Genomic DNA, 18,622 nt, shown 5'->3' on the forward strand with positions numbered 1-18,622 from the left:
AGGAAGAAGGATCCAGCAGGCCCCATCTGCACACTACGAAGCTGTTGACAAACTGGAGGCACTTTCAGAGAAGGGCGACTCTAATGGTTAACGAAGTGGAGGGCCAGCTTCCGAGCAGAGCAACAACTACACGGCTATGGCTAGACTAAGTGACAGCTAAGGGCAGAGTTGGGGGAGGGGGAATTGGATAATCGTTTAGGGGTAGTTGCCATCACAAAGAAAAATAAAAAAAAATTAGGATTAAATTAATCCCAATTAAACTGAAACACATTCATGGGAGCCGGTTGGAAAGCTATGACAGGAGTCGTTCCAAACAGGCAGCACGCCAACACCACCCTGCCCCAACAGGGATAGGAGTGAATAAGACGGTGCGTCTCTTCCCCCAACCTCCAGCTCTTGGATTTGCAGGCAAGGAAGAGAGTGGTGTTGGGAGCAGTCAAATGGCAGCACTGGCTGATGCTAACTAAAGCTGTAAACACGTGAAGTGCTACACAATCTCCACGGCCTCCCCCTGCAGATAATACAGGTCGGGAAGAGGTGGACTTGTCCAAGGTCACATGGCAAGTTAGTAGTAAAGCCAGGACGGAAAGCCAGGTGCACCTGGCCCCCACCCCTGCATTACAGCCCCTGGACCACCCTAGGGCTATTGTTGAGAATGCTTCTGTATAGCACTACTGCTACCCGGCAGCTTTCAATACAAGTAGCAAGCATCAGGGAACTGCAACAAGCACATCCTAGAGACACAGATAAGTGCCACACAGCACAGTCACCACCCTCCATCAAGTACCTCCTCACCACACTGCGGCTGCTGCCGGCGTTCCAGCCCTGCGTCTCGATTTTGATCACGTTTCTATCCACCACAACTGAACTGCATTCCTTGACATTTTTTCCTTTACACAATAAGAATCCCTGGCGATTGCTCACTGACGGAGATTTGTTACGGCTGGCTTACTTTTTTGACCTGTTTCTACGGTGACTTTTCAGGGACTTTCCACAGGTTTCCACTGTTGTGTGCCTGAAATCACTGCTGCAATAGGCACCGTGTAAATACTTAAGCTTTTAGACCACTGCTAGTTACAAAGGAATAAACTTTAAAAAAAAGAAAGAAAGAAAAAACCCTTAAGATTAATAAGATACTTGCCAAACATGTCATAACACAATCCTTCCTGCAATCTGTGCAAGCTCTATATGGTAAGGAGCTTCTCCTAGGCGTCTGTGAAGTATCATACCAACTAACAGTGCCATACAGGAGTATTATACAAGCTTTCTGGCGACGGAAGGAACAAGGCACATAGACAATCTGAATATTTAACAGGCAACCAGCAGGGACAGGGAATTGCATCTACTCTGGACCACGGTGCCATCTAGTGGACATTTATAAGAAACATGCCAGGTCCTTTCCAAAAATAAAATAAAAAAAAGCTTGAAGCAAGCAATCCCTTAACAGGATAAGATTGTCTGGCAGTGCTGGTATTTGACAAATCAGCCATGGACAACTATTTAAAAAATTTCCAGAAAGAGTCACTGAAACAAATCCAGCAGAGAAGGATTTAGGTTTCACCTCCTGAGGAAAATATATTTGTTCCATAAAAGAATTGGTTTTGCTTGGATCTAAAAGCAGAGTTTGCTCTTCACTCACCAGCAATATTGACAGTATGTTTCTAGAATTAACACATGGAGCAGTTTGTGAGGGAACATCTATTTAAGTCAATTTAAACACCCATCTGGAGTGAAATATTTCGGTAGTGTATTTACGGTCTTATTAACATGCAAGTCAATAAAGGAAAATGTAGGTCTCTCGTTAGCCTCGCTTGTTTCTTAGGTGCTTACAATGCCGCTCCCCCCCAAATCCCCCATGATCGCGGAATCAGAGCACCTCGCCTCCATTTCCCGTGGTCAGACTGCCTGGGGACCCTCCAAGGGGTTGAGAAGTATCATCTTTAAACAGATGGGGGCATAGAAAGAACATCTGTGGCAGAGCTGAGAGTCCAACCTGGGTCCCCACATCCCAAACTAGTGCCGCAAACAGCAGATGACCCTTCCCTTCCTGGGAGTGCACTGTGTGCTGGAAACTGTTACCCCCCCCACCCCCACCCTCCCCAAAACACACACATCTGCATTTGCCCACGGCTCCTCTGCAACTCACAGGATGGTCTTATGACCATGCTACTTGCCGATGAGAGTTGCAGAGCAGTCCTGCCATGCCTATGCCTTACCACTGCAGCTAATGCAGGCTGCACCAGAGGGATTTACCAGTTTAAATGCGAAAGCAACTTCCCTGAAAGCTGACGCTTGCAAAAGTTTGAAGGAGCCGCTGCAAATTCCTCTGCCTGCAGCCTCAGGAAGTTCACCACAGAGTTCATGCCAGACAAAGTTGGGCTACCTGGGGCCCAGCCTCCAGCAGTGAAAAGACTAGCAGATAAAATGATGTCTCTTTCCACAGCCAATACTGGTCTGGGCTCCCCTCTAGCCAGTCAGCTAGGGAGCTATGTTAAGAGTATCCCCATTTTATAGATGAAGAGGAAGAACGTTCAAGCACTTAACTGAGGCCTTCAGCCCAGTCTCTGGCCTCGCCTCCCTGGGCTCTCTCTGCCAGAGTGAGGGAATTCTCCAACTTCACAGCATGGAACACATTTTAGCATCTCATAGACAATAATCCTCCTCTTCTGCCTCCACTGATAATCAGCCAACAACCCCAGGGCAGAGAAGTTGCATAGCAAAGTCATATAAGGAAAGGTGTTAAAGGAAGCTCACAAATTCAGCAGCCAAAATCAGAAAAGTGGCACTAAAGGATGCCAGGTTGCCCTCCCCAGATCTTGGGTGCCTGCTACTTCTGTGGATCAATGCCTTGGGGGTGGGGGGGAAAAAAAAAATCACTGCACTAAATTATGTTTTCATACACTCCAAACTCCACAGGCTGCAGCAAGAGCCCCTCTCCAAGTTCAATACTGAGCCATAGCAGCTCTTCACTCCAAATCTTTAAAAAATGAGAAAAAATAAAGCTTGCTAGAGAGGTTGCCTCCCACATGCAAACAACCCTGGCCTGGCTCCTTCAACATGAGCAAAGTAATCTCCATAGCCAAGACAAGAAGTGGCTAATAGTGACTTAGGGCCCCAGAGGGAGGGAAGCAAACAAAGATGCTCAGCTTGGACACCCCCACTGCATCCCCACACACACTAGCCATCACATCAGCTTCTTTTGCATGTATGCGGTAAATCATTCCAAGACAAAATTAGTGTTACTCTGGAACATGGGTGTTCTGCCTTGCATATTTGCTGCCCAAGCATTTCTTGCAATATCAGGACGTTAGATTGAGGGGTACGTGACAAGCATGTCTCAGAAAGCTGCACCGCACAAACAAGCTCTCATCTAAGGTTCAGCCAGGAGCCAGCTAGCAGGAAAGCCTTCCTTTTTCATGGGTTTTACTGCCTCTCTATTTGCCCTTAGAGCAACAGATAAAATGCAGTCAAGAGAAAGTCAATTTCTGACCCCGTTTCGAGGCAAGCATGCACAAAGGGCAGGCACGAGATCGCAAGCAGTCACGTGGGTGAAGAGTTCACTGGTGTTGCGGCGCTCTGCTTACACATCATTTTCTGTATTTCGCCCATTGTATTTTATTGCTAGAGACAGTTGCATGAGAACGGGACCTTTGTTGCTTAGGAGAGCATCTGCTCCTGCTCCTTCTCCTCCTCCTGAAGTCATAATCTTATGTGACATCAAAATCATTTCCAGAGCCACCAATTATAAAGTCATAGAGGATTATGACTTCAGGTAGGGAATTAGCAACAGGAGCAGATGCTCTCCTTTTTAAAAAAAAAAAAAACCCCAAAGATCCTGTTTTCATACAAATGTCCCTAATAATAAAAAGCAAAGGACGAAAAGAAGATGACAAGCAGAATGGTTGCTAAATATAAAACATTTTTTTCATGTTTTTCCAGGAGAAAACAGCTGGTCTCTGGAAGTTTGCTGGGTTTTAATTATTAAGAGGTACAGAGCACGTGGAAAAGGCACGGGCATGGAAGAGAAAAACAGGAGGGAAAGATTTGTAAAGAGGGTGAGAAGTGCAGCACAGAAGAGTACTCAAAATTTGGCCAGAGCTGTAGTGACACCTTGAACAGGCCTGGGGAATGAGAGAAATGGGCTGGGGGGAAATTCATCGATCTCTCCAAAAAAAATCTCCACAGCACAGTGCCAAATTTGATCCCAGATGCTTTTACAAAACTGTAAAAACATATCTTTGACACATCACAGGGACTCCGATGACTCATTTACTCAGATGTTTCCAGCAACCACTATCCCGAAGGAGGAGGCAGGAATAAGCAGTCTTGTACATAGTTTGACAGGTAGCTAATACAGTCACAGGCTTCTCTGGATTTAATCCTAGGAAACAAGCCAAGTGGAATAAGTCAGTCTAAAGTGGACAAGGGGGCTGGACCAATGCCTCAGCACAGTATTAATGCTGTTGGATTTGAAATTTTTATTAGAGCCTAATAGAGGAGAGCAACAGTAGTTGACTGATGGCAGAGCAAAGGCCTGGTGGGGCAGCGTGGTGAGGAGGCAAACAAGAGACGCCGCAGAAAGACTGCTGAATGGGAAATATTTTGCAAGGTGGTCGCCACTCTGAGAAAGTTCCCAAACGCCAAGCTGAATTCAAAGCTATATTTTCCAATGCAGCTCATGGCTCTCACACAACTGTTTCCCACCATGTGGGCTACAGAATGCTGCAATGGGCGAGGCCAGGTGGCTTTAAAAATGGCCAAACATGCAAAGGCTACACCAAAAAAAAATAACCCTTAGACAATTAGAAGGCTTTGAACAGCTCTATTGGGGAACTTTCAGTTAGCAACGTTTACTTGTGATTAGAGGATGGTGAATGAATGTAGTCACTCATGGGAAAGGAGGAAAACCTCAAGGTCAAACATCCCCAGCGCTTAAAATGCCGCCAGATGTTTTGTTGACACAAAGCTGTCACTTGATTTATGATGTAACTGTATAATCAAAGCTTTGAATCCATCACGCGGGAGGAGGGGAGGAGGTTTAAACACACATACAATACCTGGCAATGTCCCACTGATTGCCTCTTGCATTAGTAGGAGGCCAGTTTGAGCTCCAAGGAGTTACATTTCACCTACTAGCTTCTCAGGACACTATGCAGGCATGAGTTCTCCAAGACTGTGCCCACATGAACAAAGGAAGTAGAGGTAAACCTCAAAGGGCCCTGGAGCACCCCCTCGTCTCCCCCACTCTCACCTCCGCACAATCGACTGCTGAAGATTTTTGCAAGCTGTAAGCGATTCCCCCGTAAACATGTGGCACATGATGACCTCAAGGCAGCTGGCCATGAATGACATCACTGCATCAGACTGCAGAGTCCCATTCCGGGAGATGATACACAGCCGCTGGAGAGAAGAACAATGACTCAATGCCTGGAAGAACTGGGCATTAGCGCTGAAGTATGGCTGCTCTAGCCTGCGGGGAAGACAAAAAACAAGCCAATGGACAGACCTGCAGACATGATGCTTTAAGCCACGAGGGGACATAGCACTCATGGGAAGCTGCAAGTGGAGCAAAGATTTTGCTGGTTCAACCACGTGCTGCTCCCTAGGGCTCGTTCTACAGTACAGACATGACATACAGGATAATTGGTGTTGGTACCACCTCACAAACCCCGGTGATGGGCCTAACTCAGTTCTCCTGCCTTTAGTGAGCTGTCAACCAATAAGCAGTTTGTGAGACAGCAACAGAGGCAGAGCCACACCCCAGCTGGCTAACTGGCACCAGCTCAGTGGACAGGTGACCGGTCCGGAGCCCAACAAAGCTAGTCCCACCAGGGTGATGGGTTAGAGCAAGTATAAATGTTCTACAATGCTCACCTGCCAGCCAACATCTTATGTCTCGTAGCTGGCAGGGTGAATACTTCCAAGTCCTCAAAAGCCAGAGCTGCTTCCCCCACCCCAGTGGATGCAGTTTTTATTCTCCCAGCCCTTTATTTTAATTACTTCATCCTGGGTGGAGAGCCGGCCTGGACTTAAGTAACGGAATTAAGCAGGCTGCAGCAAAGGAACCAGTCCAGAAAGCAACACGTCAATTGGGAGATTCACACCAAACAGGACCAAAACCAGCATCCTGCCCTGTGTTCACCCTCTGCTGTCCGTATCCAAGGTGGCAATGGCATTTGTGGGCACCAATCGGGGTCAGAAAGCTCTGGGTCTGGATTCCCGTATGATGGAAACTAGCTTCACTGCCAAAGGAGAGTGTCACAAGGAAGATGTGGCAGCTCAGGCCACATTTGTGACAGGACCTCAGCACAGCTGAAGTTCCACACCCTGGTTCAGAGCCAGCTACTGCGAGGAAGGTAATCCATTAGAGGGTAACAAGAAGCCAACCCCCAATGGGATCATCTGTCTGGGTTCCTCTAGTACGTCAGAGGATCTGAACAGCATAATCCTATCTATTCCTAAATCATGTTTTATAGAGTCCCAGCCTACAACTGCCCATCAGGTAAAGGCTGGCAGTAATGGTGCTAGTGGCAAGCCATTTTATTCAACAGTTACCCAGAGAGTCTCTCATCTAAGGTGAGCAATACCTGGCTGCCAGGGAAGATCTTGCTTCTCGCTCAGTTTTACCCAGTTAACAAAAGTCACAGGGAGATCAGAACTTTGGCTGGGTTTTCAAAGCTTGTTCACCCTACCATGAACGATTCCCCTACAGGCTGGCTCCCACCCCTCTTGATTTCCTGGATCCACCTCTTCAGTGGACAGGGAAGTGGCAGGAACGTGTGCTTGCAATACTCAGTTTTATTCACTAGGTGACAATGTTGCTTTGCAACATCACCTGACATTAGTTTTGATGGCTGGAGAAAAAGAGTACTGGGGAAGTCAGCTAAAGGCAGGCAAATCTATTGGAACTTATTTAAATGCTAGGTTTTGGATGTGTAGCAGTTCCCCCAAACACAAGCTTCTCAGAGGCCGTTAGGAAAGTTCTCTCTCAAGAAAACTCGTCTCCTGTGGCGATCCTTTTATATACAGCCTCCCCTAATACATCCTTCCAAACAGGTCCTCCTGAAGGCTGGCACCCCACAACCCAGATGTCTGGGTGCCATCCTCACTCCAGGCCAAATCCTGCTATTCCTAAAGATTACAAACAGTTCTTTAGAAGATGATTAGCTTCTGGAAAGCCAAGCTGCCCACCTCCTGGCACTGCCCAGATTGCACTGCTCCATAGGGAGTACATGCCAACCAGGAAAGTCACCAAACACAACCAGGTTGTATAAGCAAGAATGGTTCTTGGCACCCAAGTGCCCTCTACAGGGCTCATACAGTCTCTCTCAGCCATGTTTGTGGAGCTCCCATCATGTCACTTCTACTATTACTGTTCAATTACAGTAATGTCTCAGGGGAGAGATAGAGAGAGACCTCCAGGATAACACAGAACATTCCCACCCTCCACAATCCTGCTGCTCGGGAGAAACTGAATCTCAGCCTTCCCAGGGAGCTGCCTGCCTTTGGAGGGAAAGCTCCCATCTTGTAATTTCCCTGTAGGTTCCCTTAAATTACAAACGTCATTAGACACCTATGAACGCACTGAAGAGGATATGCAGCCCCTCACCTGAGATCCCTTAAGTGCTTGCAGTACTTCAGCATGTCCATGAAGGCAGACAGATAGACCACCTTCCCCATCATGCCCAAGTTGGCCAAGGAGAGCGTCCGCAGATGCTGGCACTGTGCTCCAATCCTAATGAGCCCAGACCCAGTGAGGATGTTGGGCAGCTGGGCTAAGGTGAGGTTTCGCAAATAGGTCAACTGGCTAATGGCAGCTACCTCTGCATCCCCCACGTGCCGAGCCCGGCTGCAGGCAGGGAGCGAGTTCCGAATGGCCGGCTCATTCCGGGGCATGGCAGAGGAGAAGTTGGACCCAATCAGTTCCAAGCTTTCCAAAAGCAGCAGGCTCTCCAGCAGAGTCCAAAACACCGAGGTCTGCGGCTTTGTGTGGCCCTGCTCCACACTCCTGGAGTAAGTCTGCACCCCAACACGGGCTTTCTTCCCAAACCCTTGGGGCAACATATTAGTCACCGACTGCATGGGCGGTTTGTCCGCATTTGCGGTCCCATCTGTGATGGAGCACACTGGCAGTGCCAAAGACAGCAGGCGTTTCAGTCGTGCCAGGAGCTGGCACAAATGCTTGCCCAGGTTCTCTGAGCTGTGATGGTGAGCAGCAGAAAGGTTCAGGTGTCTCAGATTGCAGCAAGACACCACCAGACTTTCCAGGATGCTGCTGTCAATATCGTCTTCTGCTTTGCGGAAAAAGGAGTCCGGAGCCAGACAGTGAATGCAGCCGCTGAGATTCAGACTGGTCAAGCTTTTGAGGTCCTTCCCACCATTAATGACTTTCTGAACCAGATAACTACCAGAGAGGGTACAGCGGCTGAAGCTGAAGTAGAAAGGGTTGTTGAACTTCACGTGCTGTAGGAGGCTGAAGCCGTTAAGCCAGGATTTGGGCAGTTGCAAGGCATCTAGACAAACATTTCGAGCCATGGAGTCCAAGAGATTTTTGGTGGCTCCAGTCTCTGCAAAACTGCCAGGAGCAGAAATGAGGAAGACATGAAGGTTCTCCGGAGTCCTGTCGCTTAACACTGCCAGGTACAGCCTCACCACCTCCTGATTGACATAGCCAGGAGCCAGCCTAGCATAGAAGACACGGAGGTTCTGGTAATGGGGGACGTTGCTCTCACCCACCATCAGCTGGCCAGACAGAATAAACCCTTCTCGGGATCGGTCCAGGATCTCGAAATAGAGCAGCAGCTTCTCAAGGCTGGTGCAGCAGGGGACCACACCATATGAAGGCGTGTACAGGGTCTGCTTGAGCTCCAAGACCCGGCTGAGCGTGGCTTTGCATTCAGTGCTCAGCTGACTGGCATCAAAACCAGGGTTCACGTCAATCGCCAGTGAGCGCAGGTTCTGGAGGACAGAGAGCATCTTGGAGAGGCGGAGGGAGGTCAGGTGGCACCCAGACAAGTTCAGTTTCACCAGGTTTTTGCAGCGTAGCACATGGTCAATAGTGGAGCTGGGCAGCCAGTAACAACCAGCCATGTTCAGCTGGAGGATCTCCTTCCCAATCTCCTTCAGTAGCTGCTTCACTTTGTCTTTGCTCACCTGCATTCAAGCAAAACCAACCTCAGGAATATTCTACTGCATGCTTAATTATACCTACTTATTTCTACCCCAGGGTCTCCCACCTCAGAATGGGGATAATGGCACTTGCCTCTGCTAGAGTTTTCTGAGGCCTCTGGATGAACACAAACAGTACAGCCCTTTCTCTATAAGCCCTGCCTACTTGCCCCTGCTCAGATACTCAATAGACAGCAACTGGCAATAGTAGGTGGCTTGGGAACAGCCTGAAGCAGACCTGCACCAGAGACAAAGCATGAGCTCTGATGTATTACACTGTTATTACTGCTGGCAGTCTGCTTTACCCACCACGCTTTGGCTATAGAAGGTGATCATTCATTCAGCGTTCAGCTGATCTGAGTCTGCATTGCTGATTCTGGGGCTGAATTTAAAGGTGCTGGGTGACAGTGACCTCAGTAGAAGTGGAGGGTATTCACCATTCCTAAGCATGAACCTCTTCTCCCTGTGCACCTCTGCAGCAGGTTGGTGCATCTGTGCAAGGGCTTGGACTGATTAAGGAACAGCTACTACCACTTGGCAGATCATTTCAAATGAGATATACTGTGCCTTTCCCCCCTCGCCTACAGACAGAGTCAACTGAAAAGCCAACTTCATCTGCAGGCTGTTCTTTAGCTTTATGATCTATTGTTACAGCACTTGAGAAAGTTTCTCACTAAGTGTCTGCCGTGGTCTAGATCTGTGCACGACAGCATCTCCTGTATATTTTCCTGTTTGGATAGGCCTTTTCATGAAGCAAAGGAAAAACTGTTTCACAGCAATGATCACAGGCTGGCAGAGGCAATCAAAGCTATGTTTTCGCTGTCAGTTTCCATCCCGTCACTGTCCTTTTTGTCTCTCACCTCCTGATATTTTATAAGATCTAGGGTACCTTTTTTTCCAACTAAGCGCTCTGGTACACAGCTGATCAGTGATGATACAAAAGAGCCCTATTGCTATTTCTAGTTAAGGATATAAAACACTGCTATCCATGAAGTCAAACGGAAAGCCAGTGTCATGACACTGCCTCTCTGCACTACTTCCTGAACCACAGGACACTAGATATCCAGAGCAGCCTTACTCACCACCTTAGCTCTGAAAAAAAGCTTAGGACCAGTGGGATAACACTACATCTATGCCTTTCAGTTCATAAATGGCAAAGTCAGTCTGTCTTCATACCATACGGATGTTGCCCAGTCTGGCAACGTGATAGTGTTCTCATGCCCTCCACAAACTGAGCACCAAGAAGCCTTCTCTTCCACCTGCTACTGCCCAGTCTGACCATCAAGAAAAGCTTCCCCCACCTGCTATACCGCCCAGTCTGACCATCAAGAAAGCTTCCCCCGCCTGCTATACCGCCCAGTCTGACCATCAAGAAAGCTTCCCCCGCCTGCTATACCGCCCAGTCTGACCATCAAGAAAGCTTCCCCCGCCTGCTATACCGCCCAGTCTGACCATCAAGAAAGCTTCCCCCGCCTGCTATACCGCCCAGTCTGACCATCAAGAAAGCTTCCCCCGCCTGCTATACCGCCCAGTCTGACCATCAAGAAAGCTTCCCCCGCCTGCTATACCGCCCAGTCTGACCATCAAAAAAAGCTTCCCCCGCCTGCTATACCCCCCAGTCTGACCATCAAAAAAAGCTTCCCCCGCCTGCTATACCCCCCAGTCTGACCATCAAAAAAAGCTTCCCCCGCCTGCTATACCGCCCAGTCTGACCATCAAAAAAAGCTTCCCCCACCTGCTATACCGCCCAGTCTGACCATCAAAAAAAGCTTCCCCCGCCTGCTATACCGCCCAGTCTGACCATCAAGAAAGCTTCCCCCGCCTGCTATACTGCCCAGTCTGACCATCAAGAAAGCTTCCCCCGCCTGCTATACTGCCCAGTCTGACCATCAAGAAAGCTTCCCCCACCTGCTATACCCCCCAGTCTGACCATCAAAAAAGCTTCCCCCGCCTGCTATACCGCCCAATCTGATCATCAAAAAAAGCTTCCCCCGCCTGCTATACCGCCCAGTCTGACCATCAAAAAAGCTTCCCCCACCTGCTATACCACCCAGTCTGACCATCAAAAAAAGCTTCCCCCACCTGCTATACCGCCCAGTCTGACCATCAAGAAAGCTTCCCCCGCCTGCTATACCGCCCAGTCTGACCATCAAGGAAGCTTCCCCCGCCTGCTATACCACCCAGTCTGACCATCAAGGAAGCTTCCCCCGCCTGCTATACCGCCCAGTCTGACCATCAAGGAAGCTTCCCCCGCCTGCTATACCGCCCAGTCTGACCATCAAAAAAAGCTTCCCCCACCTGCTATACCGCCCAGTCTGACCATCAAAAAAAGCTTCCCCCACCTGCTATACCGCCCAGTCTGACCATCAAAAAAAAGCTTCCCCCACCTGCTATACCGCCCAGTCTGACCATCAAAAAAAGCTTCCCCCACCTGCTATACCGCCCAGTCTGACCATCAAAAAAAGCTTCCCCCGCCTGCTATACCGCCCAGTCTGACCATCAAAAAAAGCTTCCCCCGCCTGCTATACCGCCCAGTCTGACCATCAAGAAAGCTTCCCCCGCCTGCTATACTGCCCAGTCTGACCATCAAGAAAGCTTCCCCCGCCTGCTATACCCCCCAGTCTGACCATCAAAAAAGCTTCCCCCGCCTGCTATACCGCCCAGTCTGATCATCAAAAAAAGCTTCCCCCGCCTGCTATACCGCCCAGTCTGACCATCAAAAAAGCTTCCCCCACCTGCTATACCACCCAGTCTGACCATCAAAAAAAGCTTCCCCCGCCTGCTATACCGCCCAGTCTGACCATCAAGAAAGCTTCCCCCGCCTGCTATACTGCCCAGTCTGACCATCAAGAAAGCTTCCCCTGCCTGCTATACCGCCCAGTCTGACCATCAAGAAAGCTTCCCCCGCCTGCTATACCGCCCAGTCTGACCATCAAGGAAGCTTCCCCCGCCTGCTATACCGCCCAGTCTGACCATCAAAAAAAGCTTCCCCCACCTGCTATACCGCCCAGTCTGACCATCAAGAAAGCTTCCCCCGCCTGCTATACCGCCCAGTCTGACCATCAAGAAAGCTTCCCCCGCCTGCTATACCGCCCAGTCTGACCATCAAGGAAGCTTCCCCCGCCTGCTATACCGCCCAGTCTGACCATCAAGAAAGCTTCCCCCGCCTGCTATACCGCCCAGTCTGACCATCAAAAAAAGCTTCCCCCGCCTGCTATACCCCCCAGTCTGACCATCAAAAAAAGCTTCCCCCGCCTGCTATACCCCCCAGTCTGACCATCAAAAAAAGCTTCCCCCGCCTGCTATACCCCCCAGTCTGACCATCAAAAAAAGCTTCCCCCGCCTGCTATACCCCCCAGTCTGACCATCAAAAAAAGCTTCCCCCGCCTGCTATACCCCCCAGTCTGACCATCAAAAAAAGCTTCCCCCGCCTGCTATACCCCCCAGTCTGACCATCAAAAAAAGCTTCCCCCGCCTGCTATACCGCCCAGTCTGACCATCAAAAAAAGCTTCCCCCACCTGCTATACCGCCCAGTCTGACCATCAAAAAAAGCTTCCCCCACCTGCTATACCGCCCAGTCTGACCATCAAGAAAGCTTCCCCCGCCTGCTATACTGCCCAGTCTGACCATCAAGAAAGCTTCCCCCGCCTGCTATACTGCCCAGTCTGACCATCAAGAAAGCTTCCCCCACCTGCTATACCCCCCAGTCTGACCATCAAAAAAGCTTCCCCCGCCTGCTATACCGCCCAATCTGATCATCAAAAAAAGCTTCCCCCGCCTGCTATACCGCCCAGTCTGACCATCAAAAAAGCTTCCCCCACCTGCTATACCACCCAGTCTGACCATCAAAAAAAGCTTCCCCCACCTGCTATACCGCCCAGTCTGACCATCAAGAAAGCTTCCCCCGCCTGCTATACCGCCCAGTCTGACCATCAAGGAAGCTTCCCCCGCCTGCTATACCACCCAGTCTGACCATCAAGGAAGCTTCCCCCGCCTGCTATACCGCCCAGTCTGACCATCAAGGAAGCTTCCCCCGCCTGCTATACCGCCCAGTCTGACCATCAAAAAAAGCTTCCCCCACCTGCTATACCGCCCAGTCTGACCATCAAAAAAAGCTTCCCCCACCTGCTATACCGCCCAGTCTGACCATCAAAAAAAGCTTCCCCCACCTGCTATACCGCCCAGTCTGACCATCAAAAAAAGCTTCCCCCACCTGCTATACCGCCCAGTCTGACCATCAAAAAAAGCTTCCCCCACCTGCTATACCGCCCAGTCTGACCATCAAAAAAAGCTTCCCCCGCCTGCTATACCGCCCAGTCTGACCATCAAAAAAAGCTTCCCCCGCCTGCTATACCGCCCAGTCTGACCATCAAGAAAGCTTCCCCCGCCTGCTATACTGCCCAGTCTGACCATCAAGAAAGCTTCCCCCGCCTGCTATACCCCCCAGTCTGACCATCAAAAAAGCTTCCCCCGCCTGCTATACCGCCCAGTCTGACCATCAAAAAAAGCTTCCCCCACCTGCTATACCGCCCAGTCTGACCATCAAAAAAAGCTTCCCCCACCTGCTATACCGCCCAGTCTGACCATCAAAAAAAGCTTCCCCCGCCTGCTATACCGCCCAGTCTGACCATCAAAAAAAGCTTCCCCCGCCTGCTATACCGCCCAGTCTGACCATCAAAAAAAGCTTCCCCCGCCTGCTATACCGCCCAGTCTGACCATCAAAAAAAGCTTCCCCCGCCTGCTATACCGCCCAGTCTGACCATCAAGAAAGCTTCCCCCGCCTGCTATACTGCCCAGTCTGACCATCAAGAAAGCTTCCCCCGCCTGCTATACCCCCCAGTCTGACCATCAAAAAAGCTTCCCCCGCCTGCTATACCGCCCAGTCTGACCATCAAAAAAAGCTTCCCCCACCTGCTATACCGCCCAGTCTGACCATCAAAAAAAGCTTCCCCCACCTGCTATACCGCCCAGTCTGACCATCAAAAAAAGCTTCCCCCGCCTGCTATACCGCCCAGTCTGACCATCAAAAAAAGCTTCCCCCGCCTGCTATACCGCCCAGTCTGACCATCAAAAAAAGCTTCCCCCGCCTGCTATACCGCCCAGTCTGACCATCAAGAAAGCTTCCCCCGCCTGCTATACTGCCCAGTCTGACCATCAAGAAAGCTTCCCCCGCCTGCTATACCCCCCAGTCTGACCATCAAAAAAGCTTCCCCCGCCTGCTATACCGCCCAGTCTGATCATCAAAAAAAGCTTCCCCCGCCTGCTATACCGCCCAGTCTGACCATCAAAAAAGCTTCCCCCACCTGCTATACCACCCAGTCTGACCATCAAAAAAAGCTTCCCCCGCCTGCTATACCGCCCAGTCTGACCATCAAGAAAGCTTCCCCTGCCTGCTATACCGCCCAGTCTGACCATCAAGAAAGCTTCCCCCGCCTGCTATACCGCCCAGTCTGACCATCAAAAAAAGCTTCCCCCACCTGCTATACCGCCCAGTCTGACCATCAAAAAAAGCTTCCCCCGCCTGCTATACCGCCCAGTCTGACCATCAAAAAAAGCTTCCCCCGCCTGCTATACCGCCCAGTCTGACCATCAAAAAAAGCTTCCCCCGCCTGCTATACCGCCCAGTCTGACCATCAAGAAAGCTTCCCCCGCCTGCTATACTGCCCAGTCTGACCATCAAGAAAGCTTCCCCCGCCTGCTATACCCCCCAGTCTGACCATCAAAAAAGCTTCCCCCGCCTGCTATACCGCCCAGTCTGATCATCAAAAAAAGCTTCCCCCGCCTGCTATACCGCCCAGTCTGACCATCAAAAAAGCTTCCCCCACCTGCTATACCACCCAGTCTGACCATCAAAAAAAGCTTCCCCCGCCTGCTATACCGCCCAGTCTGACCATCAAGAAAGCTTCCCCTGCCTGCTATACTGCCCAGTCTGACCATCAAGAAAGCTTCCCCTGCCTGCTATACCGCCCAGTCTGACCATCAAGAAAGCTTCCCCCGCCTGCTATACCGCCCAGTCTGACCATCAAGGAAGCTTCCCCCGCCTGCTATACCGCCCAGTCTGACCATCAAAAAAAGCTTCCCCCACCTGCTATACCGCCCAGTCTGACCATCAAGAAAGCTTCCCCCGCCTGCTATACTGCCCAGTCTGACCATCAAGAAAGCTTCCCCCGCCTGCTATACTGCCCAGTCTGACCATCAAGAAAGCTTCCCCCGCCTGCTATACTGCCCAGTCTGACCATCAAGGAAGCTTCCCCCACCTGATAGTCCTTGTGCAGCACCACGGTGTGGGTTAGACTCTTATCAAGGCAAAGCATCGCGAGCTTCCTGCAGGCTCTCTTGACATTGAGGACGAGGTCTGTGCTAGGGACATAGCTTAGGATATGCAGAAGAATCTCGTCGGAGAACCCCATCAGGTCCATGACATGGCAGTCCTCCCCGCTCTCCTCGCCCAGGATGTCCTGAAAGCAAAAAGGAGCAACTTGACTTGGAAACACCTGGCGGAGTCAGAGAAGAGCGGGGACAGACCCCGTCCGACCGCGAGGAGCGGGCATACGGCTCCTCAGGCACCGAGCTGCGCGCTCCAGCCGCCCGCACAGTTACGCTTCCCTCTAGATCAGCGGTTCCCAAACCGCGGTACGCAGACAACCTGTCAGTGACGCGCGTTAACAGATTTATTATCCTTTCTTTATAGGGCAGTAATTTGGGGGGTACCTAAGGTGGTATCGTTTTAAATCGGCGCCGCGCAACCCGCCAGAGTTCGGGAACCGCTGCCCGAGATGGGGTGCTGCCTCTCCCCCTCCCCCTCGTCAGCACCCGGCCTCTCCCTCACCGAATTCAACCCACTAGTTTCGACTTAAAAATAAGGGGAGCGCTCTTCACGTTGCTTGCTCGAGAGCTCGCCGCCGCTTCAGAAAGAGCCTCCCCTCACCTGCGCGCCCCCGCCCCAGAGGCTGCAGCCTCTCCACCCGCCATCCATTTCCAAGGGCCAAGATTTCCCCCGCCCGCTCTCGATTACACCTTCAACAGACCTTTTGTCTACCCCAACCCCTGGGACAGGCGCCCCTCGCCCCACCCCCTGGGCCAGGCCCCTGGTCTGAGGGGGAGAACCGACCCGGGGGTGCCGGGGCCCCGCGTTACCTCCCTGGGGCGGGACATGGCCCCCGCGGCCGCGCTCCGAGGCCGCTTGAACCAGCCGCGTCCCCGGCCGGTCGCACTCCCAGCCGGCTCAGGGCCCACGCTGCGCTTCCGGCGCCCCTCTGACCTCACTTCCGGCGCCATCTTGAGGGAGGTGCGCGGCGGCCATGTTGGGAGGGGCACGCGTGCGCCTGGGCGGGTGCCGCCATGTTGGGAGGGGCACACGCGCTGCTGGACGGGCGGCGCCATCTTGGGCGCGGCGAGCAGGTGCCATCTTGGGTGTGGCAGGGGGCTCCACTGCACAAAGCCAGCTGCAGACTAGCTGGGACAGCCAGCTCTTAGCTGTGTAGCCAGGGTCACTTTGATCCCTGGTGCAGACGTGGCTAGTCTTCACGTATTAGTCAGTTCGTTGAATAATAGATGTAACATGTCCTCCTTCCTCGCCCCCCATGTCATCCCAGGGCTGGGGGTCATGAGGCTGGGAACGGCCAACGAGCAACACAGCGGCTGCATTGTCCCGGGACTCCTGGAGCTGGGGCTTTACCAAGGGAGATGCCAGCTGATTCCCGGCAGCTCTCCGGCCTCTCCCATGTGTCCTCATCTCTTACATAACACGGCGTCTTGCTGGCATCACTGAAACCCCGGGGCTGGGGGGGCGAGAAGCCGCTGACAAGCGACCGCTGCCCACCCCGCAGCACGACACCTGCTCCGTCATGGGGGGGCCGCGTGTTCCTGACTCCTCCGAACCCGCTAGTGTTGCCAGAGGACCACCGAAGGCTTTGCTGAGGACCTCCGTGCCGTGCTTTCCCAAAGCGCTCAGATGCTTCCCACCAGTGTGTGCTTTTGGGAAATCATAGAAACGAAGGGCTGGAAGGGACCTCGAAAGATCGTGCAGTCCAACCCCGCTGATCTGGGCAGGAAGACCGCGGAGATGAAACGATCCCAGCTGCCCGGTGTTTGCGCAGCCTCGTCTCGGAGACGTCCAAGGTTGGGGACTGCACCACCTCCTCGGGAAGTCTCTTCCAGATTGTTTGTGGGAAGGAGCACAAAGGCCTCCCCGCTCCTGTGTCTCCTTCCAGCCCCAACAAAGAGGCTTGCAAAGGGGCAAGCCTCAGCGCAGCTGCCTGGTAGGGATGCACCCGGAGGCACTGTGCATGGCATGCTGCCACGTCTTAACAGCGATCAGGTCACTTGCAGTGGCCGTAAGCTTCTTGCGGTCTTAGCTCGTGTATCTTCTAGCTCTGGCGGTGAAGGCATTGCTCTGATACGTGCAGGGTTCAATGGCACTGCCGATGACTGGCCCCAGGTTAAAGCTTCAAGCTGCATCTTTTCTCATCAGCGCAAGGGTGAGCTCTGCTGAGTGAGGAAGCTGCCTGGGTTGGGTGTACACTTTGGAGGATAAAAGCTTCCTCAGAGGAGACCTGCAAAGGGCACAGAATAAAGCACTGCCCTCCTCTTGTTCCTTGTCTTACCTGATTTTACAGACTGCATCCCTGGAAGGACCCACAGGTGTGGACTGGGAGCTCTCCCCTCCCTGGACTAAGAAGAGGTGGAGTTTGGATCTTTAATCTCACAGGTTGCCAAGTGTTTTGAGTTAGAGGCCAACAAGAGCAAACCAAAAGGACATTTTGACAATCTGAATTTAAAAGGTTACATATATCTCAGGCAGGTCTGATCGGCCCGATAGCTGCGATCTGTAATGTTGTAGACAACACATGTCTTTCCAATGGGGAACACAGTAAATAAATCAATTGGCAGGGCCAGCGTGATAGGAGAAACAGCCCTGCCTCAGAACAAGGGCAGGTAGGCTGCGAGGGATGTACAAGTAATTGGTGTAAGAACAGTAAAGGTTTTGGGTACAATCTGGGCAGCCTGGAGGCTGCTCTACATTACAGCAGTCTCCCTGGTAGTATGCATGCTATGAAAGGCAAAATAACCATGGAGGTGAGACAGGTGCTTTAAACCAGCCCTTAACCCCCAGGCAGAGCCAACACAGCAGAGCGAGTCAAAACACAATTCTTCCTCTGGTGACTGCAGAGCGCAAGCTCTTTGCAAGAAACCGAAATCACCAGCAGCTTCGATAACAGACCTGTTTTTCTGAATATCTCCAACCAATTTCAACAACTGAATCCCAGTATAATCCTTTTCCCTAGAGAAAGCATGTAATACATTGACACCACAGGAGACCTTAGCTTGCTTGATTGAATATATACCTGCAAACATCAACTCTGCACCTTCATGGGTGATAGACAACTTCCAAAGGAACAACTAACAAGCATCGCCTCACCTTTAGTGGCCAGACTTTGTCAAGGAAGCTTA

The 18,622-nt window shown here is 51.5% G+C and overlaps 1 protein-coding gene across 2 annotated transcripts in view; it reads right to left on the minus strand.

Annotated features, from left to right (window-relative positions):
- The window catches only part of FBXL18 (F-box and leucine rich repeat protein 18), a 50,396-nt gene extending 33,953 nt beyond the window's left edge, over positions 1-16,443 (minus strand). Inside the window, exons 1-4 of one of the 2 annotated variants that reach the window (XM_059716449.1) lie at positions 16,307-16,443; positions 15,427-15,627; positions 7,610-9,153; positions 5,252-5,470 (exon numbers count right to left, since the gene is read on the minus strand). In XM_059716449.1, the coding sequence (XP_059572432.1) occupies positions 5,252-5,470; positions 7,610-9,153; positions 15,427-15,627; positions 16,307-16,324 (1,982 nt within the window). In that variant the 5' untranslated portion in view covers positions 16,325-16,443. The remainder of the gene's footprint in view (positions 1-5,251; positions 5,471-7,609; positions 9,154-15,426; positions 15,628-16,306) is intronic. The other variant, XM_006265971.4, reaches the window with a different exon arrangement.
- Positions 16,444-18,622: the final 2,179 nt, after the last annotated feature.

This window comes from Alligator mississippiensis, chromosome 13 (assembly GCF_030867095.1).
Source record: "Alligator mississippiensis isolate rAllMis1 chromosome 13, rAllMis1, whole genome shotgun sequence".
Lineage (NCBI taxonomy): Eukaryota > Metazoa > Chordata > Crocodylia > Alligatoridae > Alligator > Alligator mississippiensis.